Raw genomic sequence first — 24,378 nt, 5'->3', positions numbered from 1 at the left:
CACAGGCTGCAGGTTCGTAGTTCCCATTGTTTTTGGTGTCTGCTCCCAGTGGGTAAGGTTGGTTCAGTGGCTTGTGTAGGCTTTCTGGTGGAGGGGACTGGTGCCTGTGTTCTGGTGGATGAGCCTGGATGTTGCATTTCTCATGGGCAGGACCATGTCTATTGGTATGTTTTGGGGTTTCTTTGAACTCATGATTTTAGGCAGCCTCCCTGCTAATGTGTGGGGTTGTGTTCCTCTCTTGCAAGTTTTTTGGCATAGGGTGACTAGCACTGTATCTTGCTGGTCCTTGAGTGGAGCTGGGTCTTACGTTGAGGTGGAGATCTCTGGGAGAGCTTTCACCATTTGATATTACGTGGGGCTGGGAGGTCTCTGGTGGTCCAATGTCCTGACCTCAGCTCTCCCACGTCAGAGGCTCAGGCCTGACACCCAGCCTGAACACCAAGACCCTGTCAGCTACAGGGCTCAGAAGAAAAGGGAGAACAAAAGGAAGAAAAAAATAAAATAAAATAAAGCTATTAAAATAAAAGATAAGGAAAATATTTTTTAAAACAAAAAAATAAAAAAGTAATAAAAGAAAAAGAAAGAAGAGAACCAATCCAAAAAACAAATCCACCAATGATAACAAGCGCTAAAAACTATACTAAAAAAAACCAAAAAAACGGACAGATAGAACTCTAGGACAAATGGTAAAAGCAAAGCTGTACAGAGAAAATCACACCAAGAAGCATGCACCTACACATTCATAGAAAGAGAAAAAGGAAAATACACACACACACACACACACACACACACACACACACACATATATAAAGGAAGAGAGCAACCAAATCAATAAACAAATCTAGCAATGATAATAAGCTCTAAATGCTAAACTAAGATAAACATAAAACTAGAGACAAATTAGATGCAGAAAGCAAACCCCAAGTCTACAATTGCTCCCAAAGTCCACTGCCTCAATTTTGGGATGATTCGATGTCTATTCAGGTATTCCACAGATGCAGGCACATCAAGTTGATTGTGGAGATTTAATCCGCTGCTCCTGAGGCTGCTGGGAGAAAGTTCCCTTTCTCTTCTTTGTTCGCACAGCTCCTGATGTTCAGGTTTGGGTCTGGCCCCGCCTCTGCATGTAGGTCACCCTCTGACATCTGTTTTTCGCCCAGATAGGATGGGGTTAAAGTAGCAGCTGATTCAGGGGCTCTGACTCACTCAGGCCAGGAGCAGGGAGGGATATGGAATGTGGGGTGAGCCTGTGGTGGTAGAGGCCCTTGTGACGTTGCAACAGCCTGAGGTGTGCCGTTTGTTCTCCCAGGGAGGTTGTCCCTGGATCACGGGATCCTGGCAGTGGCGGGCTGCACAGGCTTCTGGGAGGGGAGGTGTGGATAGTGACCTGTGCTTGCACACAGGATTCTTGGTGGCTGCAGTAGCAGCCTTAGCGTATCATGCCTGTCTCTGGTGTCTGCACTGATAGCCGCGGCTTGCATCCATCTCTGGAGCTCGTTTAGGCAGTGATCTGAAGCCCCTCTCCCCGCACACCTTGAAACAATGGTCTCTTGCCTCTTAGGCAGGTCCAGACTTTTTCCTGGACTCCCTCCCGGCTAGCTGTGATGCGCTAGCCCCCTTCAGGCTGTGTTCACACAGCCAACCCCAGTCCTCTCCCTGGTATCTGACCTCTGAAGCCCGAGCCTCAGCTCCCAGCCTCCACCCGCCCCAGCAGGTGAGCAGACAATCCTGTCAGGCTGGTCATTGCTGGTTGGCAGGGTTTCTCTGTGTGGGAATCTCTCCGCTTTGTCCTCTGCATCCCTGTTGCTGCGCTGTCCTCTGTGGCTCCGAAGCTTCCCCACTGCCTACTCCCCGTCTCCACCACTGAGGGGGCTTCCTAGTGTGTGGAAACTTTTCCTCCTTCACAGCTCCCTCCCAGAGGTGCAGGTACTGTCCGTATTCTTTTGACTCTGTTTTTTCTTCTTTTTTTGCCCTACCCAGGTACGTTGGGAGTTTCTTGCTTTTGGGGAAGTCTGAGGTCTTCTGCCAGGGTTCAGTAGGTGTTCTGTATGAGTTGTTCCACATGTAGGTGTATTTTTGATGTATTTGTGGGGAGGAAGGTGATCTCCATGCCTTACTCCTCCACCATCTTGAAGGTCCCTCCAAGAAATATAACTTTAATGTTCTATATATGTTCATACAATAAGTTGCTAATCTATGAAAAGGTAATTTTCTGGTGTGAAATTTGGGATTTCTCCTATGTTCATAACTCACCTCATGTAATTTTTTAATAGACTATTTTTTAAGAGCAGTTTAGGTTCACAGCAATTGAGGGGAAGTTACAGACTTCTCCTATACTTCCTGCCCCCATACATACATTGCCTTCCCCATTATCAACATCCCACGATGGAGTGGTACACTTCTTAAAACTTATGTACCTACCTCACACAATATTATCACCTAGAGGTGATAGTTTTCATTAGAGTTCACTCTTGGTGTTGTACATTTTATGGGTTTGGATAAATTTATAATGATATATATCCACCATTATAGTATCATATAAAGTAGTTTCACTGTTCTAAAAATTTTCTATGCTTTGCCTATACTTATTCATCTCTCTCTCCTCCTTAAGCCCTTGTAACTACTGATCTTTTTACTGTCTCCATAGTTTGCCTTTTCCAGAATGTCATATAGCTGGAATCAAATATTATGTAACCTTTTCAGACTGGCTTCTTTAATTTAGTGATATGCATTTAAGTTTCCCCCATGTCTTTTCATGGTGACGTAGCTCATTTCTTTTAAGTGCTGAATAATATTCTATTGTTTGGATGTACCAGTTTATTTACCCATCACCAACTGAAGGACATCTTGGTTGCTTCCAAGTTTTGGCAATTATGACAAAGCCTGCTATAATATAAACATCCATGTGCAGGTTTTTTGTGAACATAAGTTTTCAACTCCTTTGGCTAAATACAGAGGAATGCAATTGTTGGATCCTATGGTAAGAATATATTTACTTTTGTAAGACAACAGCAAACTCCCTTCAAAAGTGGCTGTACCATTTTGCATTCCTACCAGCAATGAATGAGAGTTCCTATTGCTCTTTGTCAGCATATGGTGGTGTCAGTGTTCTGGATTTTGGTCATTGTAATAGGTATATCTGGCACTTATTTGGTGTAACGAGTGGTATCTCACTGTTGTTTTAATTTACATAGGATTTGGAGTATCTTTTCATTTACTTATTTGTCATCTATAAATCTTTGGTGAGGTGTCTGTTAAGGTCTTTGGCTCAATTTTTTAAATCAAGTTGTTTTCTTACTGTTGAGTTTTAAGGATTCTTTGTATATTTTGGGTAATAGTCCTTTATTAGATATGGGTTTTTTTTGTAAATATTTTCTCCCAATATATGATTTCAATTTTCATTTTCTTTATAATTTTTTTTTTTTTTTTTTTGCGGTACGCGGGCCTCTCACTGTTGTGGCCTCTCCCGTTGCGAAGCACAGGCTCCGGACGCTCTGGCTCAGCGGCCATGGCTCATGGGCCCAGCCGCTCCGCGGCATGTGGGATCTTCCCGGACCAGGGCACGAACCCGTGTCCCCTGCATCGGCAGGCAGGCTCTCAACCACTGCGCCACCAGGGAAGCCCCAATTTTCATTTTCTTGATAGTGTGTTTCACAGAGCAGAAAAATTTAATTTTAATGAAGTCCAACACACCAGTTGTTTCTCTCATGGATCATACCTTTGGTGTTGTATCTAAAAGCTCATTGCCAAACCCAAGATTATCTAGATTTTTCTCCTATGTTATCTTCTAGGAGTTTTATAGTTTTGCATTTTACATTTAGATCTGTGACCCATTTTGAATTAATTTTTATGTAAGTTCTCTATCCAGATTCATTCATGTGAATACCTAATTGTTCTAGCACCATTTGTTAAAAAAAGACTATCTTTGCTCCATTGTATTACCTCTGCTCCTTTGTCAAAGATCAGCTAACTGCATTCATGTGGGTCTATTTCCGGGTTCTGTTCCATTGATCTATTTGTCTGTTGTTTCACTGATATCACCCTGTCTTGGTTACTGCAGGTTTCAAGTAAGTCTTGAAGTGCAGTACAGTGTCAGTCCTCCGACTTTGTTCTTCTTCTTCAATGTTGTATTGACTATTCTAGGTCTTTTGCCTCTCCATTCAAACTTTAGGGTCAGTTTGCTAATATCCACAAAATAACCTGGTGGGATTTCAATTGGAATTGCACTAAATCTATAGATCAAGTTGGGAAGAAAAGACATCTTGACAATATTGAGTCTTTTTATCCATGAACATGGGCTATCCTCATTTATTTAGTTCTTCTTTGCTGTTTTTCATCACAGTTTTGTAGTTTTCCTCATATATATTTGGTTAGATTTACACCTAACTATTTAATTTTGGGGGTGCTAATGCAAATGACAATGTGTAAATGACACTGTGTTTTCAATTTCAAATTCCACTCGTTTATTGCTGGTATATAGGAAAGCAATTGACTTTTGTATATTAACCTTGTATCCTACAACCTTGTTATAATCACTTCTTTGTTCCAGGGTTTTTAGTTTTTTATTCTTTTGGACTTTTTACATAGATAATCATGTTATCTGAAAACAAATTCTTCTTTCCCAACCTGCATACCTTTTACTTCCTTTTTTTGGGGGGCGGGTCAAACTGCATTAGCTAGTACTTCCAGTATGATCTTGAAAAGCAGTGGTGAGAGGGGACACCCTTGCCTTGTTCCTGATCTTAGTGGGAAAGCTTTCAGTTCTACAGCTGTAGATTTTTTATAGATATTCTTTACAAAACTGAGGAAGTTCCCCTTTGTTCCTAGTTTACTGAGAGATTTTTTTTATCATGAATGGGTGCTGTATTTTGTCAAATGCTTTTTCTGCATCTATGATATGATTCCCAAATGATTTTTAATGTAGATATTAATAATAAGGTTAGATCACACTTCTGGGTCTGGTGAGTAGCATATAAAGAAAGATATGTTATAAATGTGTTATGCATCTCTCTTTATCTAACCCACCATATAACTGCCAAACGACAATGGTTGAATATTTACTTAACCTGAGATAACAAAGTTAAAATGAGACAGAAAAGTAGAAACCTTTAAGGAGAAATATAAGAATTCTATCAGAAATACACTAAAAACTAAAGCAAACATTTAAAATTACTATTAAAAGCTTTTCAGATATTAATCACCACCAATATTCCTACCTTTTGGACAAGAAATGACCAAATGATACTAGAAATTTTTTCAAGAACTCATGGAGTGCTTCTAAAATCATATCCTCATAGTGTACCATAAAGAAAGTCTCAACAAATATTAAGAATCAATATCATATAGACATGATCTGTGGTCTCTATTTAACCAGATTAGAAATTAGTAATAAAAAGGAGTCTAAATACCCATGTATTGGGGAATTTGAAATTAGACTTCTAAAAAATTCATGGATCAAAAAAAAGATCATAATGAATGTTTCATTTTACATGTATAAATTTGGGCATTTGTAACCAATCCTCTCCCTCATTTGCTATAGATTAGCAAAAAACCTCTGCTACTTGGCAGAAGTAAAACCTTGAGTATTTGAAGAGAAACATATGCTGCATACGTTGCTCTCCAAAGCGAGATATGTGGCTTTAGACAGACTCACTCTGGCCTTTTCTTAAACCTATCCAAAAAATCTACACATTAACCTAAAATACAAGACTTCATCCTTCCTGCAAGCACAGCTTAGCTTTGGGTTAGCTAAAGTATGCTTAACTTCCCTCCCTGACTTCATGTTTAGTGCATAGGTGGTAAAATTGGTAATGAAGAATAGAAATAAATAGTCAACATTAGGTTATTATGCCTCAAACTGTAGTCTGAGTTTCCTGAGAAAATCTGCTTTTTAAAGTAGCTGAACATGTCTTTCTTCAAATATACCTCTAAGTCCTTAATATTTCAAACACTTCAATTAGTACAGTTTTTTTCACCAAACCAACATGACATCAGATGATATTTAATATCTTTAGAAAAATCCACTTAGCTATGAGTTACAAATGTTTTACTATAAATCCTAAGAAGCACATTCTGTAATAATCTGAAATTATGTCTTCTTTTTACTCTAAAGTGAGTTTACATAGCTCTGGTTGTTACACAGCTAAGAGTTATTTTTAAAATCCCTGCAGGTCTTACCTAGTACACATTCCTAAATAGAAATAAATAATGTTCTTGTCCCTCCAGAGTTTATAATTTATTAAATAATCCTAGACTGGGGTAAAACCCCTCTTCTTCAAAGTTGTAAATCTTTTGATAGTTAAATCAGTCCATGTAAGAGAACAAGCGAAATAGCAAGGTGACAGAAGAGGAAGTAAAACTGAAAAACAACAAACAATTAGACATGACTAATTGGCCACACTGCACCCCATTAATTTTACTTAATGTTCCTATAGTGTTAGAACAAATGACATTAAACAACCAAAAAGTAACACTGTTTCTTGTTCTAAAACTCTCAGGACCCACATACAATAACTAAGGTCTCATCATGTACACTGGTTTGTAGAATGTGGAAAAGATGTGATCATTCTTTCAGAGGTGTTTAAATATCAATAAGTCAATAAGGATTTATTGAAAACATACTGTGCAAAATAGTGTATTAGGCAATGGGGAAAATAAAGGAAAACATAAGACTCTTCTACCTTGAAGTGCTTACAATCTACTTGGGAAGATAAGATTTTCATGAAGAAAGACAGAGGGGGAGGGAGGGACTGAGAAGGAAGACAAGGAGACAGAGAAAGAGAGGCGTAATACAATGTATAAGATTTATGACAAGATATAATTCATTGCTAAATTTTGTAAGAAAGATTAAAAGTGATATGGAAATTCAGGAAAGATGAGAGTTTGTAAAGTTGAAAATATCTTCCCAATCTCTGGAAATTCTTGTACTTTTATGCCCCTGTGAGCAAGGTTATTAAATTCCATTTCATCAGATCTTCAAGTTAAATTTATATATTTAATTCCACCTCTAGTCACACAAGCACTCTTTCCTCTCCCTTCTTTGCCTACTCATCCTTGAGTACTCATTTCTTTTGGAAAGACTGTCTTTCCTTTCCCACCATCATGTATACTTTTTCTTTCTTCCTGGTCTCTCAGATGAACTTCAGCATATGGTATCAGCTACAGATGGATGCTTCAACAGCACCCTGTGCATTCTTTGTCCCAAAAAGGTAATCATAGTAAAACGTGATAAATGCCATGCATCTTTCCTACTAGACCATAAGTTCCAAGACTGCAGATAACACGTTTACCTTTGATTTTTATTCTTTTCCTAGCATCTATTACAGTTCCTGGCTTAATAAGTATCTTCTGAATAAATGAATGTGCAATAATATGTATCCTGTAAAGAGGATGTGGCATATATATACAATGGAATATTAGCCATAAAAAGGAATGAAACTGAGTTATTTGTAGTGAGGTGGATGGACCTAGAGACTGTCATACAGAGTGACGTAAGTCAGAAAGAGAAAAACAAATACCGTATGCTAACACATATATATGGAATCTAAAAAAAAATAAATGGTTCTGAAGAACCGAAGGGTGGGACAGGAATAAAGAGGCAGACATAGAGAATGGACTTGACATGGGGAGGGGAAAGGGTAAGCTGGGACGAAGTGAGAGAGTGGCATGGACTTATATATACTACCACATGTAAAATAGATAGCTAGTGGGAAGCAGCCGCATAGCACAGGGAGATCAGCTCGGTGCTTTGTGACCACCTAGAGGGGTGGGATAGGGAGGATGGGAGGGAGACACAAGAGGGAGGGGATATAGGGATATATGTATAGCTGATTCACTTTGTTATACAGCAGAAACTAACACAACATTGTAAAGCAATTAAACTCTAATAAAGATGTTAAAAAAAATGTTTCCTGGCCTTTAAAGTAAACAATATTCAGAAGAAAATAGCAGTATAGTCTTCTAACATACCATTTGAAGGGCTGAAAGTTCTTCTGTTAGTCGAGAAATCTGTACATTATATTGTTTTCTTGTGTTTGCAACCTGTAAATTAAGATATCTATGAATTATTTAGGTCTACAGTAAAAATAATTAACACCCAATAAAAACATTTAGAATAATAATTTTGATAAAATATAACTTTTAGGGCATAAAGGATAAGCACACGATGTATTAAAGAGTCAAGAATTTATCATAACAGTGGAAGTAAGTGAACAGGATGATGTCTCCTAAAGTGTTTGTCAAATTTTGGTCTTTATGATGGGTTCTCTTTCAATTAAAATTTACCATATTAGAAATGAAAACAGAAAATTTCAAAATATTTACTTATTAATCCCTTTATAAATAATAACTAAAGTCATTACAGGTTAACATAAAAAATACCCTTTTGTGAAAATATGTGTATTTCCCAAAAATTAAAAAAATTTTAGAAAAGTGTTATTAGTTTACATTTTTGAAAATTTCCTTAATGTCTATGGCTTAATAGAAGATAGCTAGACTCTCATATCTATTTCCATGTTCAAGCTGTTGTGTTGTTGCATACCATCAACTTCTGGAAGACAACCCTGCAAAGTCATGAGAGAATGACTGTGAAAAAAGCAAACTGTTTTACTATAATTATGAAAGTAGGTATGATTCTGCAGACCACCTGAACAATACTTTGAGATCTGCTACCACAGAGCAAGTCAGGAGAAAAACTGAAATATACACTAAAAATGTAATTAATAACTTTTAAGGCACTTTTGTTTTATAAACAGAAGAATATTTTTATAGTACACGTCATATTTCAGTGCCACATTACTTTATAAGAAAAACCCTTATTTTAATTAGCAGTTAAATATCTTCAGAAATAGCAGAATTTATGTGTACAGAGTAATTTCAAGAATTAGTCACATCTCCTCAGGGTGGCTCCTAAGACAATATTTTTTTCTAATATCTACTCATGTTTTTAATAAATTTATTTATTTATCTTTGGCTGTGTTGGGTCTTTGTTGCTGTGCGCGGGCTTTCTCTAGTTGTGGTGAGCGGGGGCTACTCTTCGTTGCAGTGTGCGGTCTTCTCATTGTGGTGGCTTCTCTTGTTGTGGAGCACAGGCTCTAGGCGTGTGGGCTTCAGTAGTTGTAGCTCGTGGGCTCTAGAGCTCAGGCTCAGTAGTTGTGGCACACGTACTTAGTTGCTCCGTGGCATGTGGGATCTTCCCAGACCAAGGTTCGAACCTGTGTCCCCAGCATTGGCAGGCAGATTCTTAACCACCGCCACTGGGGAAGTCCCTACTCATGTTTTTAAAAAGACCATGAAGAATATTGATCCTGATGATATATCATCAGTACACATTTATGACCCAAAGGTTTTTGGAAATTTTATAGCATCTTATAAAATGGATTATTTCTCAAACATGATGTAAACCTTGTGTAGAACATTTACAACACTGCTATATATTTTAGTTAATTAAACTAGAGTTATCTTTTGGAAGGCCTGTCTAGCATATTATATGTGGGTCCATTTCCGTTCCATTTTAGGTTATAATTTAATGTAGCTTTTCCTGTGAAAAATTATATTAAAAATCAACCCACCCTAGTTACAGGTCAGTGACAATCACAGTTAGCATTTATTGAGATTTAATGTGTTATGAACTGTCCAGAGTGCTTTATGTGTTATTATCTCATTAATTCTCACAACAACATGATGAAGCAGTTATTATCCCCATTACAGATAAGGAATATTCAAGCTGAAACTAAGTCATGAAGGTTCCTAGAATAAAATAATTTTGGTTCTTATAAGCCCAATCATGTCTGTCTGTCTCTCACATAGTTTTTTAAAAGTGTTCTTTTTAGTATCTAGAAATGATGCAGGTAACATGAGGGCTTATGATCATAATAGTATATATATTTTGAAATCACTTATGTTAATAATTTCATAGATAGTCTTTATGAATATGTAGGAAAGCATATTAATGTAAATATTACAGTAAAAATGAAAACAGGAATTTCTACTTTTGCTAATTCATCTATCTGACAAAATATCAAATTAAAAATTACAACCAAGGCTTTTTGAAGAAGTGGCTGGCTGATTCTAGGTCTGAGGCAAGGAAAGTACAAGATGAGAAATATCATTTATCCAGGAAAACTAGAGAGACAAATTGAGAATAAAAATGAAGACTGATGGCAATGAATCATGAAATAAAAAAATAAAAATGAATCCATCATAACAAACAAAGGGGGCAGGACTCTAGCCCTAACCAAAAAATAACAACTAATAAATGTATAGAAAGATTGACAGAATTAGAATTTCTAATTACCCAATATATTTATTTATTTTAGACAAGGATTATCAATGGATGACAAAACCACTGGATGAAAGATTTTGGTGGAAAAGGATAGCTGCATGGTCTTCAAGTATCTTCCCCAATTATTCATAAAGTATAAAATGGAAAGATCTGGTCTTAACACCTTAATCATGTGGTCAAGCTTAGCATCACCAATGTACAACTGACATTACAGCTTCCTGATGTGATGAAGTGGGATGTAGGTATACATATCACTCTGCCAGAAATGACCTGAATCTAATCAAAACGAAACAGTCACATGAATCCAAACGTGGAATATTTTGAAGGATTCTACAAAGGATTCTTTGTCATATACAAAGGAAGGCAGGGGACTGGGTTAAATTGAGGGAGACTACAGAGACGTGGTAGTCAAATACAATGATGCATAAACATGGATTGGATCCTGAATTTTAAAGACCAAACAGCTATAAACAATATTTTAGGGAAATTCGAGTGTGAATTGAAGTAATGTTGATTTTTTTTAAGACATGGTAATTGTGGTGTGGTTGTGTAGCAAAATGTCCTTTTTCTGGGGAAACAGATGACAAGATGAAGTGTCATGAGGCCTGCAGCCTATGTCTGAATGTTTGGCACAAGGGAAGAGTGTGTATGTAACATAAAGAGAGGTGGAATGGGTGTAGCAAGACACTAAGAGTTTTCTGGGTGAGAGGTAAATAAGTGTTCATTATACAGCTCTTTCCTTTCTATGGGTTTGAAAATTTCTAAAAATAAAAAAAATACAAAATTCACGAGAAACAATTTCTCATAGTGATTGAGAGTAGAGCTCATCGGCAACCCAGTTCTGCTACTTCCTAGAGGTGGAACCCTAAGCAAGTTAGTTAACTACTCTGTTTTTCAGTTTTTTCATCTTTAAAATGGGTTTTTGTGGTTTCTTCCTCCTAAACTCACTTTACACTTTTTAACTTTACCACACCACTTATGAATTAATTCATATCCATACCAGAGGAAAAGGCAAATAAATGTATGTCTTCCCTCTCTCTTTATATGAAAGCAAACTTATATTTCCAAGACAGTTTTAACTTTCATAAGGCTTGCAATTCAAACTAAGAAACAACTCATTGCTTTAACACAAAAAAATAAGATTTAGTCTTGATAATCGAATTGCAAACAACAACACAATTCACAAATCATATAGGTATCTGCATGATGCGATTGAAACAACGCTAGGCTCAGTATAGCAAGGAGAAGGTGTGAGTCTAAGTTCTGGCTTTAATTAGTGTACAATCTTGAGCTAGCCAATACCTCTCATGGGTTTCAGCTTCATTACAAATAAAATAAGAGGTTAAAGCAGATTTCTCTTGTACTCCAGTCCTAAGATACTGCAAGTAACAGTAGGTTTTCTTCTCTTGCTTCTTGTATGTTCTAAGTTTCTTTTTGACCCTTCTTCTTTACATCATACTTCAGGTGTGTTAATCTTCACTATATTCCTAGCCTAAATCTCTCTCCTTCCCACTTGCCCTACCCCCTACCTCTACCTCACCCTGGCACCAATGTTAGGGGCTACTATCATGAGAAGATTTTTATTTGAAATTTAGCACAATTGATACAATCAGCTGACAAATAATTACCTAGGTCCACAAGGCAAAAACTCAGGTGGTATCTACTCTTAAGCTGTGAAATTCTGTAAAATTTTGAATTTTAAATATAATTAAAACCCCCTTACTTCCTTCCTGGTTCTTATGGCAGCATCTTGCACAAGCCGAGAAACTGTTTCTTTCATTTTCTCTATATCTTCTTCTTTTTGCTTCTCCTCAAGCAGAGCCTTCAGAAAATAATAATTTGATGTTATTATAGGTCACATCGTTATTAATAGAGATTATGTAATAAATGGGTAAAAACCTATCCACTAATCACTTTCTTGAAAGCATACCTCTTATGCGAAACTTCTGAGACATCTCCACTTTGAGATGTTGCCTAAGTTATGAATGATATTTATTTTCCTTAACCTCCTCACTGACCTTGTCCTAACTAAAAATTTACTCTTTTCCTTTGATATTTGTTTCAGCCAGTACCATCACTCTTCTAATCTCTACGGCTGGGAATTTAGGATTATTTTTAAATTTTCTTTCTCCTTTATTCCCTATGTAAAATAAATAACCAAATCTAAATATTATATTCTTGGAAAAATCTCTTAGATTTCCCTTTCTTTCCATTATTTGGTTTTATTCAAATTATGTCCCTTGTCACCTCATACCTCCATCACTGTAGACACCACCTACTTCCTCTCCATGAAATTTCTAACCAACCAATCATTTTCACCTAAAAAACCAACCAATCATTTTCACCTAAAAAATACTCTTATAAGCCTAGTTCTGTTGTCAGTCACATCCCATTTCTTTGCTTCCCTGTGGAGCAAAACTCCTCTAAAGTCTGCACTTGCTCATTTCCAAACCTTTCTGTTATGTTCACTCTAATCAGGCTTTCACCGTCCATGATCTCTATACTGCTAACCCATGAGAGTCAATTTTGCATAATTATCTTATTGATCTGTCAAACAGCACTTGAGATAATGGATTACTTTCTTTTCTTCGTTTTACTTTCTATACTTGGCTTTTAGCACACCCTAGTATTGGTTTTCCTCTTAACTCACTGATTATTCCTTTTGAGTCTGCAATGCCGTTTCTTCCTCTTCTCCTGAACCTCTCTATTATTGAACTATCCAAGTCTTAGTCCTTGGTCCTTTTCTCTATCCACATCCACCCCTTGGTGGTCTAATCCAATCTCGCAGTTTTAAATACCATTTATATGCTGAAAAGTCCCAAGTTTACATGTCTAGTTCAAATATCTTCCTGAGCGTGGAACTCCTCCAATTTTAGGTTTGAATGAATCTTTTTTTCTTTTTTTAATAAATATCATTATAGAGTAAGCAGCTCCGTGTTCTGATCCCACTATCTTGCAAAGATACCATACACATTCCTATCTCTGTTTTTGTTGTTTAATAAATTTCCTCCTACTTAAATAGGTAAGCTAGGGAGAAGTAATAGCTGTTTTGATATAACAATCTTGTCATGGAGAATGGGACAACAGGGAAAAGGGAAGTTTCATAAGAAACTATGGTAAGGTTGTGCTTCCTACCTGTTTGTATGATTGGTTAAGAGAACATCTTGGAACAAGCAACTGAAGGTGGGAACCCTCTGGCAATTAAGCAATAAGTCAAGAGGGAACTTAATACTGTAGCCATAAACAGGCAATTTACGGTTCAAGTCCAATTTGTGGACTTGAGACTTGGATGAGAAGACTTAAGGAACAGGAATAAGTATTATTACTACTACCTTCTCTGTCCATTGTGCTCCACACAAAATATTCATCTTTATGACCTGATGTTAAGAATGCTCATAGGCTTTGGAGGAGAGAGAGAAACAATTCTGCCCTGTTCTTAATTTCTCTACTTAACTTAGGAGTTTAGACGAATTCCCAAGCATATTATGTATTTTGTGCCTTTCATCCATTCTACAAGATCACAGAAGGGAATAGTATCTGAAAGGTATAAAAAGCACCTTAGCATTCCCCAGAGCTTAGATTTGGATAATTGTTTCTTTTTTATTTCTGAGTAGCTTCTTACCATGCAACTTATAGCTTGTTTTATTTTTAATAGTTCTCTTGGAAAACCATCTATCATGTAAAAAAGAAAACATAAATAAAACAAAGTATTTCCTTTGTAATCCCCATATGTCCCAGTGGAGTACAATGTATACACTATGAATTCAATAAATATTGATTAAATGAAATAATAATTTAATGATTGCTTCGTAAGGGAGCCAGCAACATTAAAAACATCACTAATCATTACAGAAATGCAAATCAAAACTACAATGAGGTGTCACCTCACACCGGTCAGAATGGCCATCATCAAAAAATCTACAACAATAAATGCTGGAGAGGGTGTGGAGAAAAGGGAACCCTCTTGCACTGCTGGTGGGAATGTGAATTGGTACAGCCACTATGGAAAACAGTATGGAGGTTCCTTAAAAAACTGCAAATAGAACTACCATACGACCCAGCAATCCCCCTACTGGGCATATACCCTGAGAAAACCATAATTCAAAAAGAGTCATGTACCAAAATGTTCATTGCAGCTCTATTTCCAATAGCCAGGAGATGGAAACAACCTAAGTGTCCATCATCGGATGAATGGATAAAGAAGATGTGGCACATATATACAATGGAATATTACTCAGCAATAAAAAGAAACGAAATTGAGCTATTTGTAATGAGGTGGATTGACCTAGAGTCTGTCATACAGAGTGACGTAAGTCAGAAAGAGAAAGACAAATACTGTATACTAACACATATATATGGAATTTAAAAAAAAAATGTCATGAAGAACCTAGGGGTAAGACAGGAATAAAGACAAAGACCTACTAGAGAATGGACTTGAGGATATGGGGAGGGGGAACGGTAAGCTGTGACAAAGTGAGAGAGTGGCATGGACATATATACACTACCAAACACAAAACAGATAGCTAGTGGGAAGCAGCCGCACAGCACAGGGAGATCAGCTCGGTGCTTTGTGACCACCTAGAGGGGTGGGATAGGGAGGGTGGGAGACACAAGAGGGAAGAGATATGGGAACATATGTATATGTATAACTGATTCACTTTGTTATAAAGCAGAAACTAACACACCATTGTAAAGCAATCATACTCCAATAAAGATGTAAAAAAAACCCACAAAACTATTTTGTGACTTCTATAAACTAAATACCATTAAATGAAAGTGGTAAAAGATGTGATATGTGGTAGCATAGTAATCTCAATTATTAGAGGGTTAAAAAAAAAGGAGCAGTGACATGAAGGCTCCTGTTAATAAATCTTTATAGTTAATTTAATTCCTGTCAATTAAGCTTCTGCTCTATTAGAGTAATTGTGTAAGTAATGAAGGCGAAATAAAGATTAATAAGATTCATCTGATTCAAGTGACTAAAATATAGAGTATACATACTGCGGTAAGTACATTAACAGATTTTTTTTAAAAAAGTATAAGACTACAGGGGATGAAGATTAGTTACACAAGGATTGGCGACATAAAAAACATCTAATGGAAGTTTTAGGAGAGGGTTGACATTTTATCATATTTTATGATGTTAAGTCTTAACATCAAGAATGTATCAATAGTATGCCTATTAATGGTGAGCAATTTCATTTTTACGCATTAATTCTGTAGTTACTGAGTCCCTTACTATCAGGTCATATGGGGGAATGTTCAGTATTTCATTATTTTATTTACTATCTATTTATTATTATTTATAAACATGGTTACTAGTTTTCTTACCTGATTTTTTTGAAGGTTAGCTTCTTCTAGGAGTTGCATGCTATTTCTGGCTCTTACAATAGCTTCGTATTTCTCATTTTCTAATTCATAGCACTTTGCTTGTAAGTCTCTGGTCTGTTTTTCCAAATGTATTTTTTCTGCTCTTAATTGGGTAGCTTCTTGGATTGTCACACATAACCTAAAAATTAATAGTAATGTTGAGAAAGTTAAATATTTTCAAAAAGGAGGGAGATAGGAGATTTACAGAGTATCTATTACAGGACAGGCATTATTCCAGTTACTTTCACATGTATCTTCTCATTTGATTCACAGAAAAGTTCTGTAAAGTAGGTTTCATTATTTCCATTTAAAAGAATAACAAACAGAACCAGAGAGCTTAAACATTTAATTAAGGTCATATGAATAATGAGCAGTGGGACTTAGACTGAGCCTAGATATTATGACTCTGATTATGTTACATTTTCTACACTTTCCTACTTATGTTAACTCATACTGTCTTATACAGTTACATGACAGTGTTATAAAGCAAATCCTTAAAGAATAAGTTGTTCTTTCTATTTATATGGTCTTTTTGTCTTTTAGGTTTTTACTTGGCTCCCCTTTACTACTCTCTACCCAGGTAACCCTTGTTAACTTACTAATGTATATCTTTGAATATTTTTCTCCATGTTCACAAAATCATATGATTTTTATATACACACACATATACACATAAATATACATACACAGTATATACACATCAATCCACAGGTTTTTAAACACAATTTTTCATGTTATAAAAATTAAGATCATAGTATATACCCTTTTCTGCACTTGCTTTTTTTATTCAATAACACCTTGTAAAAATCCCTTCAAGCAATACATCCAGAAACTCTTTCCTTTCCTAATCTGACGGATGCAACTTCTCCTCACTGTTAATTTGTATTCACTGTTAATTTGTATCTCCCTAATTACTGGAGAGTTTAGGCATATTTTAAAAGTTTGCTAGCTATGTGAATTGTCTTTCAATTTCCTCCTCATATCCTTTGCCTACTTTTTCCTGATGGCTTATTAACTTTGCTTGTTCTTTTATAAGAACTTTTTGAATATTAAGATATTTAACCCTCAGTCTGTTCTGTACACTGCAAATATTTTTTCCCAAATCTACTTTTTTGTTGTGGCCTATTGACTCTATTTAGGAAATCTTTATTACACTAAAAATGCTCACTTGAATACAGCTAAATTTGACTATTTTTTTCAACATCTGGGATTTCAGTTTTTATAAAGATGATCTCGTTTATCCATAGATGGTTAATGTAAGCTCCTAGATTTCCTCAAAAAAATGTTATGACTTTAATATTTTTACCTGTAAATCTTCAATCAATCTGGAATTTACTTCTGAATGTGCTATAAGACAGGAGTCCAATTTAACTTTCTTCCAGATTGATAGCCAGTTGTATGAGTACCATTAGTAACTGATGAATTGAAATAACCCCTTATATCTAAAATGTGCAAATGTCATGATTTACTTACCAATTGTCACGATTCACTGATCTATTTGTTTAGTCTAGGCCCAAGTCATATTAACTTGATTATAGTGGCTTTATAATATGTTCTGATATGTTCTGGTAAGACAGTTCTTCCCTTGCATTACACATGTTTCTTTGTTTTTTTCCAGGCATTTCTTTTCTAAGTGGTGGCATGAGAAGCCATAATGAACGTAACTGTATTTTCATTGTCACCCTTGCATTTCCCAGCTTTTGCATCACACATTTAGCTCTCCTATTATTTGCCATATTTAGGTTTATTAATGTTGTACCTCTTTCAAAATGGTGATTTATTTTTTCATTACATAAGGTCCCTCTTTATTCTATTTACTGTTTTTCCCATTAAACCCTACCTTATGTAATATTAATATTGTCATTCCTGCTTTCCTTTTGTTTACAGTTGTTAATATTCTCCACTAACACCTTTATTTTAAATTGAAAACAAATCTTCATCTTTCCTTTCTTGATACCTTTGTTCTAGGTCATTTACTCTTCAAGGTATTTTCTAAAATAACACATTACTAGGCTTTAATCAAAATCTGCAGGTCTCTGCTTTCTAATGGAATACAGTCCTCTCATACTGTAATGATTTACGTCATGACATGCTCCACTCCATCTTACTTTGGTTAAAGCACTGTGGTAGAAGATGAAGCAATCTCTACCTCTCCCACAGAGGTACAGGACATCTGGCACTTTACTAGCACAGTTCACCCATTCACTTCACCATAGCCTCTTGGGGGCCAGGCAGAGGAGGTGGACTCATGAAGGGTTTATGCCATCTTCATCTCCCAAGAGTCCATGTGTCTCGACAGGGCAAGCTTTGTTTAGGACTCTGTGAATTCCAATCTTCAGTCAAGGCACTCTGACACTCACCTCCAGGCTTCACACCCACACATGTCAGAAAAAGCCTTGCAACTAAAGGATTTACATGTATTTAACAGTCCATCAGCCACAGCAACCATGTGGCTCTGAAAAGTCACACTGGTGTTAGGGGTGGAGTTATAGGAAAGTAGATTCAGATCATCGCTTCATAATTTAAAGGTTTCCATAATTTTATAACATAAAAGATGTACTACGCCTGTTATTATTCTCATAAAGCACTTCTATATCCTCTACAGCCAAATCTTATATGAATCCTTTCTTTCAACTTACTAAAATTGGGCCAAATTCCCGCTCTATAATAATAGTAACAACAATGATAATAGCAAACACCTGTAAGAACATTCTTTGTGCTAGGTACTTTACATATGTTAAAGAAAACATAATCTTCAACATCTTCAATGATGCTATGAAATAGGTTATAGCATTAGCCTATGAGGTAGGATATGAGATTATATCATATAAATTATGAAGTAGGTTAAATCATTATATTTATTTTATAGATAGAGAAATGGAAGAACAAAAAGGGTAAGCAATGTGCTCAAGGTTATTGATCTAGTTACTGGTGAAGCTGGAGTTTGAACTTAGTCAGTTTGGGTCCAGAGTCAGTGTTCTTAACAAATATGCTATACTGCCAAATAGAAACTTCCACCTAAGGACGTCCACTCTCGCCACTATTATTCAATGCAGTCTTGGAACTCCTAGCCACGGCAATCAGAGAAGGAAAAGAAATAAAAGGAATCCAAATTGGAAAAGAAGAATTAAAAATGTCACTGTTTGCAGATGACATGATACTATAGATAGAAAATCCTAAAGATGCCACCAGAAAACTACTAGAGCTAATAGATGAATTTGGTAAAGTTGCAGGATACAAAATTAATGCACAGAAAACTCTTGCATTCCTATACACTAATGAAGAAAAATCTGAAAGAGAAATTAAGGAAACACTCCCATTTACCATTGCAACAACAAAAAAATAAAATACCTAGGAATAAACCTATCTAAGGAGGTAAAGGACATGTACTCAGAAAACTATAGGATACTGATGAAAGAAAGCAAAGATGACACAAACAGATGGAGAGATATACCATGTTCTTAGATTGGAAGAATCAACAGTGTGAAAATGACTATACCACCCAAGGCAATCTACAGATTCAATGCAATCCCTATCAAATTACCAACAGCATTTTTCACCGAACTAGAACAAAAGATTTTACAATTTGTATGGAAACACAAAAGACCCCAAATAGCCAAAGCAATCTTGAGAAAGAAAAACGGAGCTGGAGGGATCAGGCTCCCTGACTTCAGGCTATACTGAAGCCAGAAGCTACACAAAGCTATACAAAGCCAAAGTAATCAAAACAGCATGGTACTGGCACAAAAACAGAAATATAGATCAATGGAACAGGATAGAAAGCCCAGAGATAAACCCACGCACCTATGGTCTCCTAATCTATGACAAAGGAGGCAAGAATATACAATGGAGAAAAGACAGTCTCTTCAATAAGTGGTGCTGGGAAACTGGACAGTTACATGTAAAAGAATAAAACTAGAACACTCCCTAACACCACACACAAAAATAAACTCAAAATGAAATAAAGACCTAAATGTAAGACCAGACACTATAAAACGCTCACAGGAAAACAGGGAAGAACATTCTTTGACATAAGTCACAGCAAGATCTTTTTTCACCTACCTCCTAGAGTAGAAAATAAAAACAAAAATAAACAAATGGGACCTAATGAAACTTAAAAGCTTTTGCACAGCAAAGAAAACCATAAACGAGATGAAAAGACAACCCTCAGAATGGGAGACAATATTTGCAAATGAAGCAGCTGACAAGGGATTAATCTCCAAAGCATACAAACAACTCATGCAGCTCAATATCAAAAAAACAAACAACCCAATCAAAAAACGGGCAGAAGACCTAAATAGACATTTCTCCAAAGAAGACGTACAGGTAGCCAAGAGGCACATGAAAAAACGCTCAACATCACTAATTATTAGAGAAATGCAGATCAAAACTACAATGAGGTATCACCTCACACCGGTCAGAATGGCCATCATCAAAAAATCTACATACAATACAGGCTGGAGAGGGAGTGGAGAAAAGGGAAGGAACCCTCTTGCACTGTTGGTGGGAATGTAAATTAATACAACCACTGTGGAAAACAGTATGGAGGTTCCTTAAAAAACCAAAACTAGAACTACCATATGGCCCAGCAATCCCACTACTGGGCATATACCCTGAGAAAACCATAATTCAAAAAGGCACATGCACCCGAATGTTCATTGCAACACTATTTACAAAAGCCAGGTCATGGAAACAACCTAAATGTTCATTGATAGATGAATGGATAAAGAAGATGTGGTACATATATATACAGTGGAATATTACTCAGTCATAAAAAGGAACAAAACTGGGTCATTTGGAGAGATGTGGATGGACCTAGAGTCTGTCATACAGAGTGAATTAAGTCAGAAAGAGAAAACACAAATATCATATATTAACTCATACATGTGGAATCTAGAAAATGGTACAGATGAACCTATTTGCAGGGCAGGAATAGAGACACAGATGTAGAGAATGGACGTGTGGACATGGTGGGGGGAAGAGGGGGATGGATGAACTGGGAGATTGGGATTGACATATAAACACTACTATGTGTAAAACAGATAACTAGTGGGAACCTGCTGTATTGTGCAGGGAGCTCAGCTTAGTGCTCTGTGGTGACCTAGATGGGTGGGATTGGGGGTGGGGTGGGAGGGAGGTCCAAGAGAGGGAATATATGTATACATATAGCTGATTCATACAGGAGAAACTAAAACAACATTGTAAAGTGACTATACCCCAATGAGGAAAAAAAAAAGAAACTTCCACCTAAATTACAATTCAGATCTATGTATCTATCTATAACTATATAGCAAGGCGCTGTCATTTCAAGTTAAGTTGGTGGTGAGAAAACATAACAAAACCCAGAGTACTGAAGGAAAGTTTGCATATTGAACATTATCACCTGCCAGACTCTTTCTTCAGGTTTTGGAATACACTCAGGCTTGTGCACTTCCATTCCCAGCCCACGTCAAAAGACTGATGGATCCTACTCTGGAGAAATTGGCTCAAGAAACAGCACCCTCAGATTCTGATGTCTGGGGACTGCCCAAGGAAAAAGCCAGCTCACTGCCTAAACATAATATAGTAAGTTTGCCAGACTATAAGCCCACCTATGCATACCTACCTACCTGTCTACTTTTTGGTGTCTTACTTTTTAAAAAAATTGAGATATAATTGACATACAACATTACAGTCAACCCCCATATCTGTGGTTTCCACATTACAGGATTCAATCAACCAGAATGAAAATATTAAAAAAAAATTTCCGAAAAGTAAAACTTAAATTTGCTGTGCACCGGCAACTATTTACATAGCATTTATATTGTATTAGTAATCTAGACATGATTTAAAGTATACAGGAGGAGGGGCTTCCCTGGAGGCGCAGTGGTTGAGAGTCCGCCTGCCGATGTAGGGGACATGGGTTCGTGCCCTGGTCTGGGAAGATCCCACATGCCGCGGAGCAGCTGGGCCCATGAGCCATGGCCGCTGAGCCTGCGGGTCCGGAGTCTGTGCTCCCCAACGGGAGAGGCCACAACAGTGAGAAGCCCGCGTACCGCCAAAAAAAAAAAAGTATACAGGAGGATGTGCACACGTTATATACAAACACTGTATCATTTTATATAAGGGACTTGAACATCCACGGATTTTGGTATCCACAGGGGTCTTGGATCCAAAACCCAGTGGATACTGAGGGACAATTGTGTATTAGTTTCAGGTGTAAACATAATAATTCAGTATTTGCATATATTTTGAAATAATCACCACAATAAGTCAAGTTGATATCACCACATATATACAATTACAATTTTTTTTCTTGTGATGAGAACTTTTAAGATCTATTCTCTTAGCAACTTTCAAATATATAATACTGTATTATTAACTACTGTCACCATGCTGTATATTACATCCCCGTGATTCATTTCTTTTATAGCTGGAAGTATGCACCTTTTGACCACCTTCATCTATTTCACCCACCCCTCCCCACTCCCTGCCTCTGGCAACCATCAATCTGTTCTCTGTATCTGCAAATTTGATTTTTAAAAACATGGAATGTTTCATGGATTTGAGTGTGGGTCATGCTAATTTTCTTTGTATATTCCAGTTTTTAGTATATGTGCTGGTGAAGCAGGCACTGTGGTGTCTTATTTTTAAATATCAATGGGTAGAAAGGATCATCAAGCCTTTGGAAGGAAGACAGACAGGCACAAAGAAAAAAGGAATGTTAGAGAAATCAGAGACAATGCAGATGGCAGAATAAAACCTTAAAAATATTTTAATATATTTTACTAAGAGATGATATAACATTTATACTAAGATACTATAGAAAAAGAAACATTCAGAGGATAAGAAATAGCTCTTTAAAAAATTTATGATAGCTAAAATAAAATATTCAACAAACGGTTAGTTAGAAGAAAATTTAAAGGAACCCCCAAGAAAGGAGAAAATAAATGAAGAAATGGAAAATGGGAGAGAAAAAACAGGAAAATTAGGGAATCAATCCATTAGATCCAATATCCAGCTAATATTATGTTAAAAGAAAAAATGAAAAAACAGAGAAAAAAAATTATTCCACAGAAAATCCCGAAAATATTGCCAGAAGTGAAGAACATGAATTTCTATATTGAAATGTCCCCAGTAAAATGAGTGAAGATGAATTCTTACTAAATGTGCACATCTGCAATTGTAGAATATTAACTGTGGAGGTCGTGGGTGGATGATCCCACAAGTCGCTGGGACGGGGTCCACGGGGGTGGGGTAACAGGTCAAACACACAAAGCAGGAATTTTGAATGACAAAGGAATTTTTTTTTCTGTAGCTGGAAGCTAGATAATATGAGGAAAATGTCAACGTTTTAAGGAAAAATGATTTAAAACCTAGGATTTCCAACCTAGGATTCATTACTCACCCAAACTATCACCTTTAAAGGTAGGATAAAGATATTTCTAAACAATGCCTTAAAAAAATGTACCTTCCATGTGTACTCAGGAAGCTGAGGGAGAATGGTATCCGTTAAAATGGGAGCGGGGAGGTGGAGACAACAAATCACAACAAGGAAAGAACAATGGTTCGAATTATTAGTCTTATTGGCATATTCTTACTTTGAAAGAAACACCAAATTAAAAAATATAAAGAGGTAGTTTAAAGCAATTCTATTCATTTCACTCTGACCTTATTCAACAGAGCATATACAAATCAGCAGTCTTCCCCAGAGAACTGGCGTTCCCTGGAGATAATTCCCAGTACCCGTGAATCATGTAAAAAGCAGGGAGGCAGAGGCCTTTTTTTGGAAGATGGGAGAAAATGATTTATGCTTCTTAGGTGTTTGTGGCATCTGAAAGGATCACAAATAATAATTTTATAAATAAATAATAAATATAATTTTAGTAACTCAAATAGTAAGTATTTACGGAGGCCAAAGTGTCTTTGAGTTTATGGAACAAAGATGACCATTAAAAACATAGCTTTTCCATAGCTGGTAGTTCCATTAAACAGGACATATTCACACTTAAAACACTGGCTGAACATTGCTTATAGACATATATCAACTACACTAATAGTTCTGCTTTCTCTTATATAAAAATACAAGAGTTTTTTTAACTTTAAAATATAACTTTTTAAAATCATAATAGAAACAACATTAATTTAATAGCTCCAAAAGACAGCCAATGTAAAAATTTTCTTCTCAAAGGCAGCTAGCTGAATACTGAACTTTAAAAAATATCCTTAGATTTTCTTACGTATGCAGTAATCTCTTTTTAGGAAGCTTTTAGTTAGGTTATATTATAACTTTATATTAAAAGCAGAAAAAAAACAACAAAAATCTCAGAGCCTTCAGTAGTAAAAAGACAACTTAAAGCATCTATGAACAACTTGATTCCTTATGAAATACTATCAGAATCAAAGGAACTGAAATTTACATATTCAGATTTCACTATTTCAAGTCTCTAGCATTTATTTTCGTAGCACATAATGCTACTAAAATAACAAATGAAAAAACTACAACCACAGACTTTTCTCTAAGGTTAACAAAAAAGTTCAAGAAAGCAGTCAAATAATCATTCAACTGTTGAAAAGTTTAGAAAAATGCAAAACAAAACCCAAAAAACCCTAGCACTTAAAAATTAGAACATCTTCCATCAGAATCTCAAGTTAGCAGTTAAAATCAATTAGTTCTGAACCCACTGTGAGCAAAGAAATTAGTTTTATTAGCATTTTGGAGAAAAGAAACAGAAGCTCAAAGACAC

At 36.2% G+C, this 24,378-nt stretch overlaps 1 protein-coding gene and 1 pseudogene across 4 annotated transcripts in view; both read right to left on the bottom strand.

The window, feature by feature from the left end:
• The window catches only part of SCLT1 (sodium channel and clathrin linker 1), a 268,143-nt gene that overhangs the window by 112,773 nt on the left and 130,992 nt on the right, over positions 1–24,378 (bottom strand). For all 4 annotated transcript variants that reach the window (XR_016393194.1, XR_016393195.1, XM_022556932.2 and 1 more), the window contains exons 12-14: positions 15,614–15,791; positions 12,006–12,104; positions 7,969–8,040 (exon numbers count right to left, since the gene is read on the bottom strand). Coding sequence is in view for 2 of the 4 variants with exons in the window: in XM_022556932.2 (XP_022412640.1) it covers positions 7,969–8,040; positions 12,006–12,104; positions 15,614–15,791 (349 nt within the window). In the remaining 2 variants the exon portion in view is untranslated. The remainder of the gene's footprint in view (positions 1–7,968; positions 8,041–12,005; positions 12,105–15,613; positions 15,792–24,378) is intronic.
• LOC149749091 (U6 spliceosomal RNA) lies at positions 22,173–22,266 on the bottom strand (annotated as a pseudogene).

This window comes from Delphinapterus leucas, chromosome 5 (genome assembly GCF_059928025.1).
Source record: "Delphinapterus leucas isolate spDelLeu-1000000601 "Yukka" chromosome 5, BTC_Dleu_Yukka2, whole genome shotgun sequence".
NCBI classification, from domain to species: domain Eukaryota; kingdom Metazoa; phylum Chordata; class Mammalia; order Artiodactyla; family Monodontidae; genus Delphinapterus; species Delphinapterus leucas.
Note: the sequence above shows the minus strand (reverse complement) of the source record. Positions and strands in the feature narration are given on the sequence as shown.